A 15,536-nucleotide genomic window follows, 5' to 3' on the forward strand; every position below is an offset into this window, starting at 1 on the left:
ATGTACACTTGTACGTTTATTGATTTGTTCCTTTAATTTTTCTTGTTATCACTACAATATGTGCACGTGTAGGTGACCCAAGTTCATACTCTTGCTATGCTTGACTCTTCTCTTGAGGATCTTTGTTCCTAGTTGGTTAAAATCATGGCTAGGTGGACTCGAAAGCATTGTCTAGGATAGTTCTTTTTCATGGTAGTAGATTACGATATCTCATACAAGCATACAAAAGAAAAAGCAAAGTGCTTTCAACACTAGTCTTGTACTTGTAATTGAGGCATAAAAGTGTCCTTTTATTGAAGGAAATTGGAGGCAAATGAACATAAAACTACATGAAAAAACTACTTAAGAATGCTTGGTTGCATACATCTAACTATAGTAAAAGATCGTGGAAACTAGATCCTTTTTTAAACTAATATCTTGTTGGAGATGGTGGCCTTCACTCCTCAAATATGTGCGGAGGTGGTCAAAATGGCCTAATGTGATAAGGGGGGGCTGCGCGCTTCGTTGGAAGTGTTGTCCTCTCCAGCTGATGCCACGTGGAATGATTTATCACATATGCCTAAGCTAAGGGTCCTTGACCATAGAATAAAGGGGCAATTAGCCCTTGGACCCTTTCATCCCTCCACAAACCTTTGTGGTTCACATGGGGGGGCAGCAGTGGCCATCCATTTGTTCTATGCATGGGATCTTCTTTACGAGACATGGTATCAGAGCAGAAAAAAAAGACCACGGAATCTGTGTTCTGTTTCTTTCGGTGGTGGTAGCTCCTCTTGTCTGGTCTGACGCGTGTGTTCCTCGGCGCTTGGTAGTTGGCTGGCCTTTGTTGTTTGGTCCAATCTTATGTTTGGCCGTGACCAGGTTTGGTCAGTCCCACGTGTTTGCCTCGGGATTTTTTCACAAGGGGGTGTTGGAGATGGTGGCCTTCACCCGTCAAATATGCGTGGAGGTGGTCAAAATGGCCTAATGTGATAAGGGGGGCTGTGGGCTTCGTTGGAAGTGTTGTCCTCTCCAGTAGCTTCTGCCACGTGTAATGATTTATCCCATATGCCTAAGCTAAGGGTCCTTGACCATAGAATAAAGGGGCAATTAGTCCTTGGCCCCTTCCATCCCTCCACAAACCTTTGTGGCTCACATGGGATTGGAGTTGGGGGGGCCCGCCGGCAGTGGCCATCCATTTGTTCTACACATGTGATTTTATTTACGACATATCTTGCATTGAGACTATTTCTCTAGTAGGATTTTTTTTGCAACAATTGGTTATTTTACAAACTCTTGAAAAGCCACAAAAATGGATTTTGTTTGTACAAAACTAGGGTTAATGTAGTTTATTATTGAATCAATACTATGTTATTTTGAGTTTTCATGTAGAATTTTAAATGTGCTTCGAAGCCCTCATTATGATAACTGCTATATAGCACTAGAAGTCTTCCTCATAAGCATGCTTTTGTCCTCCTTCAAAATGATGATGGAGAAAAGCAAAGGAGGAGATTGTTTTCTCATCACACATCCATAGATGAGTCATCTACAATGGATATAATGACTCAATCTTTATCTTAGAGCTTTCGAGGGTGAAAAAAGAATGTTACTTTACTCAGTCCAACCCTTCTCGCATATATCTTTGATTAGTAGGTGAAGGAGTGAGTAGAATGTAGTATAGTACACATTGTATTATAATACATATTACAAAATGTACTATGTAGATTTGATCGATAGCTTTTCAAATTGAAAGCACATGTGTTGATTGTTGTGAAGCATGGGTGGCCATAATCGAGTGATGTTGAACATTACATGTGGTTGATACGACTTAACATTCAAGGCATGTACACATAATTTTCATACACACATAACAACACTTTCCTGACAAAATCTTGCAGCCTAAATAGTGTCGTTGACATACAAATATCAAACTTAGTAAGGCTAGGACCATTCCAACCTTGATTTGGCTTTTTGAGACCTAACCAAGAAAGGCATAACAAGATGACGCCTTCTTACATTGAAACCTTGACGTGCCAATCATGCCATGCCTTTGTTTGTTTATGTATGACTTGTTGGAACCATGCATTGGTTCTCATCCAACTTGATGAGCAGTTCAAGTCAATATCACAATGACTCCACATCCCAATGCCACTCGGAGAATCGGGAGCTACAATTTTAATCAAACCGCTACCTCCAAACCAAATCTATGGTGAAATGGAGAATGAGCAGTGGTTATCTTATATGTTATTCTTTGGGCCCATGAAGTTATAAACATTCCCCAATAGAATCGATCCTCTTTACCAATCTTTGTCAATTAAACCCTTCAAAGTGTTGTTGGTATACTCTAATTTACCAATCTTTGTCATTAAAGCCTTCAAAGTGTTGTTGGTACACTCTTATTTACCAATCTTTGTCATTAAAGCCTTCAAAAGTGTTGTTGGCACTCTTAACTTGCCCATTGCACCACCAACAATAGGTTGTAAACTTCCAATGTAAGTTTATAAGCTCTTTAGTTAGGACTTGACATCCCAATCTCACATGCTAGTCATGAATGGGCTTTCAATGAACATAATCCATCTCAAACAATGCCAAATGATGTTGCAAAATCCAAGTGCAAAATGAGCTCGAGAAATCTCAACTCCCAATCGACAAAACCAATTTGGCATGGCCTCAATATGATTGCCAAATGTGGATGATTTGTTTTAGTGTGCTTAAAGAAAAACGCTCAAATGCTAGGTCTAGATCCGAGGATATGAGATAAATCTTGCTCTCAAAACTTACTCGGGTACTCAATGGCTCATCCACTTGATGTCTTAAGATGGTGAATTAAGAGTACTAGGGTGGGTATGGCTACCCATTCAACACAAACTACTTTGGCAATGGACTTAGTGAATAAATTACATGCATATGTAATTATATATCAATGGTTGGGTACATCTAGGCTATACTATTTTGCCATCCCAAGTTATTTATATCAAGGGTGAGGTGTTAAATGGAAGAAAATTGAGATAATGCTACATGATCACACTTATGTCTATCCAAAATTATCAAGAGATTATGCCACTTACATATCTCATAGCTTCTATTTGTGCTACTTGTAATTGCTATGTACTACCTTATGGAGAAAACGGGTGAAAAAATGATAAACTTTTTGTTTTTGCCTTACTAAATCCTCCATTAATCCTAATCTCATTGTTTGAAAGGTTTCACCAGGAGAGCGTCCTTACCCCTTGGTTTTTAAGTAGTGATCAAAGGTCACTTATAGAATCTCTCAAACCATTATAATTTATACTAATCCATCTCATCCTCTAGTGGTGCTAGGAGACTGTCAAACAGACAAATGTTAGGACAATAATGTCAATGCAAGGGTATCACGGGTGACTTTGGGCTAGTCTCCACACAAGGCATGGTTGGCAACTTGTTGATAGCCAACACTTGCAAATCCTATGCATTGAGGTCACAACCACAAATGGTGGATGATTTTGTCTCGTCTTACTTCATTCCTCCCAAACTACTATTGGTTTTTTCACTCTTGCAACTGGTTGAAGCATGGAACCTGACCCTATATCTATATGAATTGATTCTCTCTCTCTCTCTCTCTCTCTCTCCAAATCCGAGAGATCCTCTCGAGACATGAGTACCCCCTCACAAGCAGGGACCATGGAGAGCCTCTATACAGCCCACTAATGCCAAAAATCCACATTTAATCCCATCACATTATATCATTGTATCGGGTTTTTTTAAATGTTTTTTCACATGACTTCATCACTTCTTGGACGTCTCATAATCCGTTCGACCTTCTGTAGATGTTAATAGAACTCTCTCTCTCTCTCTCTCCCCCCCCCCCCCCTCTCTCTCTCTCTCTCTCTCTCTCTCTCTCTCTCTCTCGTATTTAACTTGGGGAATCTATACTAACTCTGCCTATCTAAAAAATATAGTGGTGGCCTACAAAAAGATCATTTTAGTGCTTATTGGGTGATGGTCAGCAAATCTAAGGGGATTTGGGAGCATATCCTAAAAAGGGAAGATGAGGACATGGAGGAGAGGGAAAGGAAGAGGGATGATGGCCAACTGTGGTGAAAGCCTTTGAAAGGGATCTTTGGAAAAGAAAACAAAAGTTAATGGGTATCACTAGTGCAAGACAGACAGACATACATCTTATGAGAAGGTCAACAGACCCAAAATGTATGAATACAACTAAAGATGCATATTGCCATAAGTTACCAGTACCATCTTATGAGAAGGTCAACACACCCAAAATGTATGGATACAAGTAAAGATGCATATTGCCGTGAGTAACCAGTACCAGATTACATGAGCAATCCTCATGATGAAAAGGCATAATAAACAGAAAAGAAGACTCTTACATTGTAAAGTGAGCAAACACAGCTGACTATATCTTAAGGGTGGTTGCTCCTCAAATGGGGGCCTTACAAACTAGAGCGAGTTGGGAAAAAGGTGCACCAATGACGGAGGTGAAGCGACACCATTGAGTAGAGCATTTCCCATAAACCTTGTGCACTCCCTGCTGCTTATTAGGACAGCTAATAAACTTTTCTAATGTCAAAGGAAAGAAACCATCCCATGCCTACAGGTCTGCTCATATCTATGTATCAACATCACCAGATAATTTTTGGAAGCATCCAAACAAGCAGTGCCACTAAAGAGAAAAACCACATTACTAGGGTGACCTATGACTTTAGACAGCTGGGGCACTTAATGAGACCAGTGCCACTACAATGTCGACAAGCAGTGCCACTAAAGAGAAAAACCACATTACTAGGGTGACCTATGACTTTAGACAGCTGGGGCACTTAATGAGACCAGTGCCACTACAATGTCGACAAGACACGGCTTCTTCTCCCTGTCGTGCGAGCTTGCGTTTACCCTTGCAAAGCGGGCAAATCAAGAACTTTCCCCCTCTGCAAATGCAGGGTGCATTGGGCTTCAAACCATGAGGAAGAGTTTCCAGCAACAGAGAGCCCAATATGCCCTTCTTGTACAGTTGTATGATGTTATCCACCCCTGCAACATATCTACCCCTCACATACACAGTTGGCACCACAGCCATGGGCATATTAAGTGCATTCTTTAGCTCTTGCTCATAGTCTGGATGCTGTGAGATGCTCTTTTCATCAAAAGAAGCACCCACAAGGGATATCAAGATGGCCCTCACAGCATTGCTATCTTCATAGGCATTGGTGTCTGCCTGCAAGCTTGTGGAGTAGAGCACGGCTTTGGCCCTTGGGTCTGCCACAACTTTCTCAAGTTCCCAACTGCTGGGTCTGTTAACGGTGGGCAGACTCCTTTCTTCTGTGAACTGTTTGTTCCGGTTCCCATTGGAAAATGAATGCCTGTACTGGCGAATCGGACCATCTTGAGCTCCCTCCATAATCTTGTTCCGGTTCACAGCAGTAGGTACATGGTTTGCATCACCATTTGCATCGGTGGAACCACCATTTCCCTCATAACTTGACCCACTTACCTTCGCAGCAGGTACAAGATGAGGTGTTACTTGATTTGGGGGCAACTTCCTGGATTGAGTCTCATGAACAGAGAACTTAGACCCAGTCTTTGTATCATTTCGCCGCTTCGATATGCGGCTATTGGCTTGGAACCATTTCTTAAGGCTTACAGAGCTAGAGATAGATGGGCCTGAAGGAGAGCTGGTAGCCTCACCTTCACTCAGCAGCCAACTTGAGGTGAAGCTTGCTGCATCGTTAGAAAAAGCTTTACTAAGGTGAGAATCAAAGGTATCTTCATGACCTAGAATACCCTTATTCTCATTGTTGAGAGAAAATTTGAAAGAGAGAGATCTTTGCAAATCATCAGCTAAAGTCTCAAGAGAAGATGTGCTTGATCCATCACCAAAAAGGGCTGAACTGTTTAGAGTGGATCCATCAATGGGGTTGCATTTACTCGGGGTATCCTGACACGCAGCAAACATTTCTCGGACTGAGTCTTCTGCAGCATATATCATGGACGTTCCATGGCCACCATCTACCTTAAGAGAAGACAGCCACTGTGGTTTCTCTCTTACATTTGATGGTTCAAAAGTGAAGGAATCAGATGATTGCTTGGCAGCAGTGGCAGCAGAGGCAGCGACGTGTTTTGATGTCGAGAGGGCTGGGAAATGCATTGATCTGGGAGAATCATCATCATCATCAAGACCCAACATGAGCTCCCAGACGTCGATGATTTCGGGTTCATCTGTTTTGTCCTCCATTGATGGTTACCTTGATGTTGTAATGAGATGAGATCTAAAGGGTAACTCTATCAAGCATGGCTGTTTGAAGACATTTGTATTGACCTGATGCACACATATCAAAGATTTTAAAAGGAATCTATTGATTTTCTAAACAGAGAAGCAAAGTGTATATACCTAGCTAGTGTCTGTGGAGAATCTCAAAAGCAAGGGCCACACATATGCAAATACATAGTCCAAACATATGCTCACATGCGGTTCAACCTCAGAGCTTAAGAAATGTAAGCACTGGAATAATAGCATAGTCAAACATAATAGGAAATTAAGCTAAAGCTTCACAATAACAGTTAAAAAATACAGCTTAAACTTAGCTTAAGAAAAGCAATAACAGTTAAAAAATACAACTTAGCTTAAGAAAAGCAAGTCATTAACACATACATAGAGGATATCCTACCAGATCTAAAGACCCAACCAATGGGCTATCATAAAAAGCACACTTAAGCACTAAGATGATGGAAAATTGGGGATTAAGGACTCACAACATGTAGATAATAAAGCCTTCATCCATAGCCAGAAACCCTCTCCAGTGGGTTGTGTGGAGTGTTGCAAGCTCGCCCAAAACCTCTGTTCAGAAACCCACTTGTGCAAGAAGGGCGATGAAGCGCAAGGAGACAAGGCCGTGATTAAGAATCAAATTTTGTTTTATTTTTAAAAAAAGGGGGAAAAAATTTGTTTCTGAAGGCAACCCATGTGAAGGCCGACCCCAAACCTCAAGCACAGATACAGCAAGTGTCAGATCACAACAGCCGCTTGTTGTATCATGTATGATGATGATGGTGACAGACTCTACAGATGTACACAAGAGGGAGAGTGCTGCAGCCTGTTATTATTATTATATCTATAAAGTGAAGTTTATAGTATTATTAAATCGACAAACCCAATGATTAAAGGAAGATTAGGCACACGTTGTGGCATGGCCCAGCTCACGTGGTGTACTTTTGATACGTGGGGCACAGATATTTCTCCGCCTTGGCTTTTATCTGTTGAAAGTAGATACTTCTTGAATATAATATAATATAATATAATATATATATATCCATTAATTAATTAATTAATTAATTATATATATATATATATATATATATACACACACACACACACACACACACACACACACACACACACACATAATGTGTACATCTCTTCTCCATCCCTCTTTATATATTATATAAAGGACGAGTTTCATGGCAAGAATTTGGAGGCATTTTGTTCATATCGACTTTATATCCATTCACATACATATTTGCATTCATATATCCACATCCACATCCACATCCACATTCATACATCCACATCCACATCCACATCCATACATCCATTTCCACATCCACATCCATACATCCATTTTTACATCCACATTCATACATTCACATCCACATTCACATTCATACATCATCCACATCCACTTCCACATCCATACATCCATTTTCACATCCACCTTCATACATTCACATCCCCATTCACATTCATACATTCACATCCACATTCACATTCATACATCCACATCTACATCCACATTCATACATCCACATCCACATCCACCTTCATACATTCACATCCCCATTCACATTCATACGCTCACATCAACATTCACATTCATACATCCACATCTACATCCACATTCATACAACCACATTCATACATCCACATCCACATCCACATTCATACATCCACATCTACATCCACATTCATACAACCACATCCATTTCCACATCCACCTTCATACATTCACATCCCCATTCACATTCATACATTCACATCCACATTCACATTCATACATCCACATCTACATCTACATCCACATCCACATCTACATCCACATTCATACATCCACATCCACATCCACATCCACATCCATACTTCCATTTCCACACCCACATTCATACCTTCACATCCCCACTCACATTCATACATCTAAATCCGCATCCATACATCCATATCCACATTCCACATCCTCATTCACATTCACATACATCCACATCCACATTCCATATCTACATCATTTCTTTCACATACATATAACTACATCCATTTCTTTCACATACATATAACTACATTCCATATCTACATCCATTCTTTCACAAACATACATCTCCATCTATTCATCGTTCATTTTCATCTATCTGATTCGTTTCACATCCTCATATCTATTTATAGAATACAAGAGAATACAAGAGAATTCTCATTTTTGATTTAAGATTTCTTTACGCTTCTATTTATGCATAAATTCCATTTTAAGGAGAATAACACTTTTGAAATAAAAATCAATCTTTTATGCATCTTCCTATGCATAAATTCATTTTAAATGAGAATGACATTTTTGAATTAAAAATCAATCTTTTATGCATCTTCCTATGCATAAAATCAAAATTGACGAAAATAACTCTTTTGAACTAAAAAAAGATTTCTTTATGCATCTTTCTATGCATAGAATTAAAATTGATGAGAATAACACTTTTGGATTAAAATAAATTCTTTATGCATCTTTCCATTCATAAATCCAATTTAGTAGGAATTACACTTTTAGAATAAAAGAATTTCTCTTATGCATCTAAATTAAGCATAAAATCATTTATGATAAAAATTCTCACTTTTAATATAAAAATATCTTTTATGCACCCATTTATGCATAAAAATCAAATATGATAAAAGTAACATTTTTACAATAAAATAATAATCTTTTATGCATACCTCTATGCATGAAAATCAAATATGATAAAAGTAACACTTTTATAATAAAATAATAATCTTTTATGCATACCTCTATGCATGAAAATCAAATATGATAAAAGTAACACTTTTATAATAAAAAAAATAATCTTTTATGCATACCTCTATGCATGAAAATCAAATATGATAAAAGTAACACTTTTACAATAAAATAATAATCTTTTATGCATACCTCTATGTATGAAAATCAAATATGATAAAAGTATCACTTTTATAATAAAAAAAATAATCTTTTATGCATACCTCTATGCATGAAAATCAAATATGATAAAAGTAACACTTTTATAATAAAAAAAATAATCTTTTATGCATACTTTTATGCATAAAAATCAATAATAATGAAAGTAATACTTTTATAATAAAACTAAATTTCTTTTATACAATTAGTCAAAATGCATCTTCTATGCATGAAAATGACACTTTAAAATATAGAATTCATAAGGATTACTCTTTTAGAATCATGAAAGATAATACTTATTTCCAAAATTTTAAAAAAGTTTGCTATAACCTCCTTTGTATGGCTGACCATTTTTTAATTTTAAGTCTCTAAAATTAATTAGAAATGCATCAAGAGTATTTAAATCATTCTAAAGTAACATTTTTCTACTTATTTAAGAGAAACATTATGAAAAACTTGAGTTTATTCATTAATCATTCACCTAGGATAAAGAATGGTTGGATTTACTAGAGAAGAGAGGGGAATGCCTTTTGCAATGAGGCATAATATCACTTGCAATTTTAGAGAAGACAAAAAGCATAAAAAAGCATAAAAACCATAAAATAAATGGAAAAGAGAAGAATCACCAACTTACTAATGAATTTGAGAACTTTCCTTTGGCTTGATGGTTTGAGGGTTCAACTCTTGTTTGAGACAAGAGTGGCCACCAATCTTTTGGAAGAGGGAAGGTCAAAAACTAATGAATTATGAGTAAAATTCATTGTTTTTGGCACTTGGGAGAGGCAGGGTAACAGTGTAAAAATACTATTAAGTTTTAAAAAAGGGGAGGGCTTCTATTTATAGGAAAAAGTGAGCCTCTAACCAAGTAAACTGATTCTAGAATTTTTCAGATCGGTTTGGTCAATTTTTGACCATTTTTAGGTCAGTTTTGCTCACTTTTTGGATCTAGTTGAAACAGGAGAGAGGAGAGATGAAAATATCTCATTATTTGGGAGTTTAAAACTCATTCAAGCATGTGAAATAGGCGCCTCCTTCATGAGGGGAATTCCCCCATGCAGAGGTGTCAAAAATGCATCATTACTTCTAAATATCTCCCTTTTTTTACTATTAACCTTGTCCTTAGTCAACTCTTCATCTTATGTGAGTATTTACTCATTTTTGGGGGATTTTTCTTTTATTTCTTCATTTATCTCCTCCCTACATTTGGATGAATCTCATTGGTCCATAGGAACCTTAATTTAAAATTTTAAAAAAATCTTCACTCACAGGATAATGCCTCTTGAACAGATTATACTTAATTTCAAATGCACCTTCTGGAAATCTTTTTGAACTTCTATTTCAAGGGAACTTATTTTAATAAGAAGAGATATTTTTCCATCCAAAAATATTTAATAACTAAATTACCACTCTCTAGAAGATTTTCTCTCTCTAGGCCAAAACTGATAGAAATAAGATCTTTTATATTTCTGAAGAGGGATTTGACTACAGGGGAAGATACTGGACATCCTGAGAGGCTGAGGGAGGAATCTTACATTCTACCCCACTTAAAAAACGCGAGATGTCCTGATCTCGCAGGTGGAGTATGATCTCTTTCATCATCTTCTTCTTCTTCAATCACTTCCAGCGTTACTGCCTTGGAAGTGGACGACCGATTTGGGAACAACTCTCTTTGACTTCCCCTATTCTGAGTTGGAGGTCTTGCATTACTTTGGGTTGAAACTGCAGGTTGGATAGAAGGTCTACCTCTGGGATTTCCCTGATTTTGGCGGATAGAACCGTGATTACACTCCTCGAAGGAAGGGGTTGGAGTCTGGAATCTTGATCCCTGATTTCCCTGTCCTGAAAACCTTGATACAAAAGGAGTTGGGCAATCCATACTGCGATGTCCAAATCCTTGACAGTTATAGCATTTCACTCTCTTGTTCAAGGGTGGAACTTCTGAAGTTGAAATCCAGGGAATTGAGTTTCGGGTAAAGGACATTTCTTCCATTCTGTTAACAAGTCATTCAGAATTATCTCATTCATATCTTTAACACAATAATGGTCTATCAGACTGAATTTTTCTATCTAAACAATCCTCCATGGGGATTTCAAATTTTTAGATTTTTAATTTATCAACCCTTAACTTGATCCACTGATCAAAAGTTAACAGTAGCAATCTGCCAGCACAATCCACTAATCTCATAGTGATTGGCTGAAGTCATTAACATCATTCCAGTTAAGAACATCATCACAAGGACTCGTCCCATTCATCCTCATTGCAGTTTCGCTCAGCTTATTACATTTCAACCAATTTCAAGGATCATCGTTTTTCAATCAAAATCCAAATCAACTCATCATTTCTCAACCAGAATTTAAAAATCATTTCAACCACATTCGAATTCATCATCTAGATAGCATTAATGCTTATAATTTCAAGTCTTAGATTTACTTGTATATACTACCAGTAAAGAGCTGTAGTTATACCCTCGGTATATACGGGTAGTCATGGTTCTTGGAACTATAAGGTAAATACCATCATGTCTAGGCCTCAAGCAAGTCAAGGATTCCATACAATTGCGGTACTTCCATCTGAAGACCCAATTACCAATTTACGAATTTCAATTTGAATATCAATTTGTATGAATTTTATCACACAATTACAAACTTTTAGTGCTTCTTGATAAATTTTTGACATATTTGGCTTCTCGGTTGATCCTCATTAGCCAAATAGCTCTGATACCAACTGTAAGATCCCTATCCCCACCGTGCAACAGATTCAGGGTGCTAGCAGCGGAAGTAGCACATCATGCGCAGGGCAGGGTCCCACACTCTGGGCCTCGCCCACGGATATCCGGACAGGTGACTAATTCCTCGATTCTTCCAAACCGAACTCGGAAAAACTTCTCTTGCCCGAAAAGCACCGATGATTCCACCAGGATAACTTTTTCCTAACGTAGTCAAAAGCCTTAACTAACTGAGCTCATCTGACCGAACCTGTAAGTTCCATAGTCAGATCAGGGAAAAAGACTGTACTTGGATCATAGAGATCAACGCTTTTTTCCTCGTTGAGAGGCAGAGCCGTTGATTCTTTTCCATAGAACAATTTTTGTCCGGGATTTACTTCATCTATCGAACTAAACAGAAATTGAGTCTCGATTTACGGATCCATCAGTCTAGCCTAACCCCATCCAGTCCCATGGGTTAGCCAACCGCCCAACCACTGTAGTGATGGGAACAAATTAGGAATTTGGTTAGGTTTTGTCCCGGGAACCAGGGAAAAGAGTCCCAGGTCCCCTAGCTGAATATTCATGCAAACATAAAACTAGTCACACCACTTACACACATAATATAAAATTACCTTTTTCACAGATTCAGTCATCTTTAAAACAATCATCTAATGAAACCATAGTATCAGTGATCACAATCCTCCAAAATATCCGGTTGAATCTTAATTTCCAATCATTCCTTCATCAGAGTATCTATGGCATCATTGGCCAACCAGAACGCTCACCACCTATTCACTCAGGGGCCTTTTCAATAGTTCCTAGCTCATAGTACTCGACAATATAATCACATATAAAAATCAAGATGGAATCTCCATTGAAGATCAGCAAGATCAACCCACAGATCCATATAAAAGAGCCATGGACTCATCCGTTGAGGACCAGCAAGGTCAATCAAGCAGATCCATGCCCGGTTTCAGAAAACAACTCTTACTCGTTATTCCAATATCTTCCATGACGCACGTGTGGGTATCTTCGGCGACCCAGAGCCCGAGCACCGTATGGTCAGCACCCTCTAGGATTCTTCGAAGGTCACCTAGTGCTTCACTCATAGGCCGCTTCCTTGGTCCCTCATCCACCGTATCGGAAGCTCACCATTTAAATCGAACCGAGGCTGGTCAAGACCTCGGTCGACCTTGCTATGTGAGACGTCCTCCATTGACTCTCCTTACAATAGTTGCAACTTTATCAGGTAGGTCTTCACGACCACATTCTTAAGATAGTCAAAATGCTTCCCCACCATTCTTGACATAAAACAGTCATTTACAAATAGATCACAATTACAGTTTCTATAATGAATTCACATCTTTCCAGTTTGTTCCACATCAATCCATATTACTTAACCCAAACCCAATTCATAAGTGTATCCATTCTTGACTAGATACATCATTTTCCATCCCATCTCATCAAAATTCATTCATAAGTGTATCCATTCTTGACCAGATACATCATTTTCCATCCCATCTCATCAGATTCATTCACTTCACATAACATCCATTCCTATCTTTCTTAATTTACATTACGTCTCATTACATCCATTTCTCATTACATCTCATTCGTTCACATATTATATTATTCATTTCACATTCTGATTCACTTGACATCTCATCTCATCCATTCGTTTATATCGACTTCATATCCATTCACATACATATTCGAATTCATATATCCACATCCACATTCATACATCCACATCCACATCCATACATCCATTTTCACATCCACATCCATACATCCATTTTCACATTCACATTCATACATTCACATCCACATTCACATTCATACATCCACATCCACTTCCACATCCATACATCCATTTCCACATCCACATTCATACATTCAAATCCCCATTCACATTCATACATTCACATCCATATTCACATTCATACATCCACATCTACATCCACATTCATACATCCACATCCACATCCATATCCATATCCACATCCATACTTCCATTTCCACATCCACATCCATACTTCCATTTCCACATCCACATTCATACCTTCACATCCCCACTCACATTCATACATCTACATCCGCATCCATACATCCATATCCACATTCCACATCCTCATTCACATTCACATATATCCACATCCACATTCCATATCTACATCATTTCTTTCACATACATATAACTACATCAATTCTTTCACATGCATAAATCTCCATCTATTCATCATTCATTTTCATCTATCTGATTCATTTCACATCCTCATATCTATTTATAGGATACAAGAGAATTCTCATTTTTGATTTAAGATTTCTTTACGCTTCTATTTATGCATAAATTCCATTTTAAGGAGAATATCACTTTCGAAATAAAAATCAATCTTTTATGCATCTTCCTATGCATAAATTCATTTTAAATGAGAATGACACTTTTGAATTAAAAATCAATCTTTTATGCATCTTCCTATGCATAAAATCAAAATTGACAAAAATAACTCTTTTGAACTAAAAAAAGATTTCTTTATGCATCTTTCTATGCATAGAATTAAAATTGATGAGAATAACACTTTTGGATTAAAATAAATTCTTTATGCATCTTTCCATTCATAAATCCAATTTAGTAGGAATTACACTTTTAGAATAAAAGGATTTCTCTTATGCATCTAATTTGAGCATAAAATCATTTCTGATGAAAATCACACTTTTAATATAAAAATATCTTTTATGCACCCATTTATGCATAAAAATCAAATATGATAAAAGTAACACTTTTACAATAAAATAATAATCTTTTATGCATACCTCTATGCATGAAAATCAAATATGATAAAAGTAACACTTTTACAATAAAATAATAATCTTTTATGCATACCTCTATGCATGAAAATCAAATATGATAAAAGTAACACTTTTATAATAAAATAATAATCTTTTATGCATACCTCTATGCATGAAAATCAAATATGATAAAAGTAACACTTTTATAGTAAAATAATAATCTTTTATGCATACCTCTATGCATGAAAATCAAATATGATGAAAGTAACACTTTTATAATAAAAAAAAATAATCTTTTATGCATACCTCTATGCATGAAAATCAAATATGATAAAAGTAACACTTTTACAATAAAATAATAATCTTTTATGCATACCTCTATGCATGAAAATCAAATATGATAAAAGTAACACTTTTATAATAAAAAAAATATTTTATGCAAACCTCTATGCATGAAAATCAAATATGATAAAAGTAACACTTTTATAATTAAAAAAATAATCTTTTATGCATACTTTTATGCATAAAAATCAATAATAATGAAAGTAATACTTTTATAATAAAACTAAATTTCTTTTATACAATTAGTCAAAATGCATCTTCTATGCATGAAAATGACACTTTAGAATATAGAGTTCATAAGGATTACTCTTTTAGAATAATGAAAGATAATACTTATAACCTCCTTTGTATGGCTGACCATTTTTCAATTTGAAGTCTCTAAAATTAATTAGAAATGCATCAAGAGTATTTAAATCATTCTAAAGTAACATTTTTCTACTTATTTAAGAGAAACATTATGAAAAACTTGAGTTTATTCATTAATCATTCACCTAGGATAAAGAATGGTTGGATTTACTAGAGAAGAGAGGGGAATACCTTTTACAAT

General features: G+C 36.7%; 1 protein-coding gene across 1 annotated transcript; it reads right to left on the reverse strand.

Annotated features, from left to right (window-relative positions):
* Positions 1–4,262: 4,262 nt before the first annotated feature.
* LOC147612461 (uncharacterized) lies at positions 4,263–7,037 on the reverse strand. The gene is made up of 3 exons (XM_086783072.1): positions 6,721–7,037; positions 4,766–6,286; positions 4,263–4,667 (listed from the first exon to the last, which is right to left on the reverse strand). Exon 2 carries the CDS (start codon positions 6,200–6,202, stop codon positions 4,766–4,768), a length of 1,437 nt encoding a protein of 478 aa, XP_086639198.1. The 5' UTR covers positions 6,203–6,286; positions 6,721–7,037; the 3' UTR covers positions 4,263–4,667.
* Between the last annotated feature and the right edge of the window lie 8,499 nt (positions 7,038–15,536).

This window comes from Cibotium barometz, chromosome 45 (assembly GCF_041138505.1).
Source record: "Cibotium barometz isolate CiBa-2024 chromosome 45, ASM4113850v1, whole genome shotgun sequence".
Classification (NCBI taxonomy): domain Eukaryota; kingdom Viridiplantae; phylum Streptophyta; class Polypodiopsida; order Cyatheales; family Cibotiaceae; genus Cibotium; species Cibotium barometz.

Bases quoted from the DNA above. Each gene is read 5' to 3' on its own strand.
- LOC147612461 (XM_086783072.1), bottom strand. From the start codon at position 6,202: ATGGAGGACAAAACAGATGAACCCGAAATCATCGACGTCTGGGAGCTC.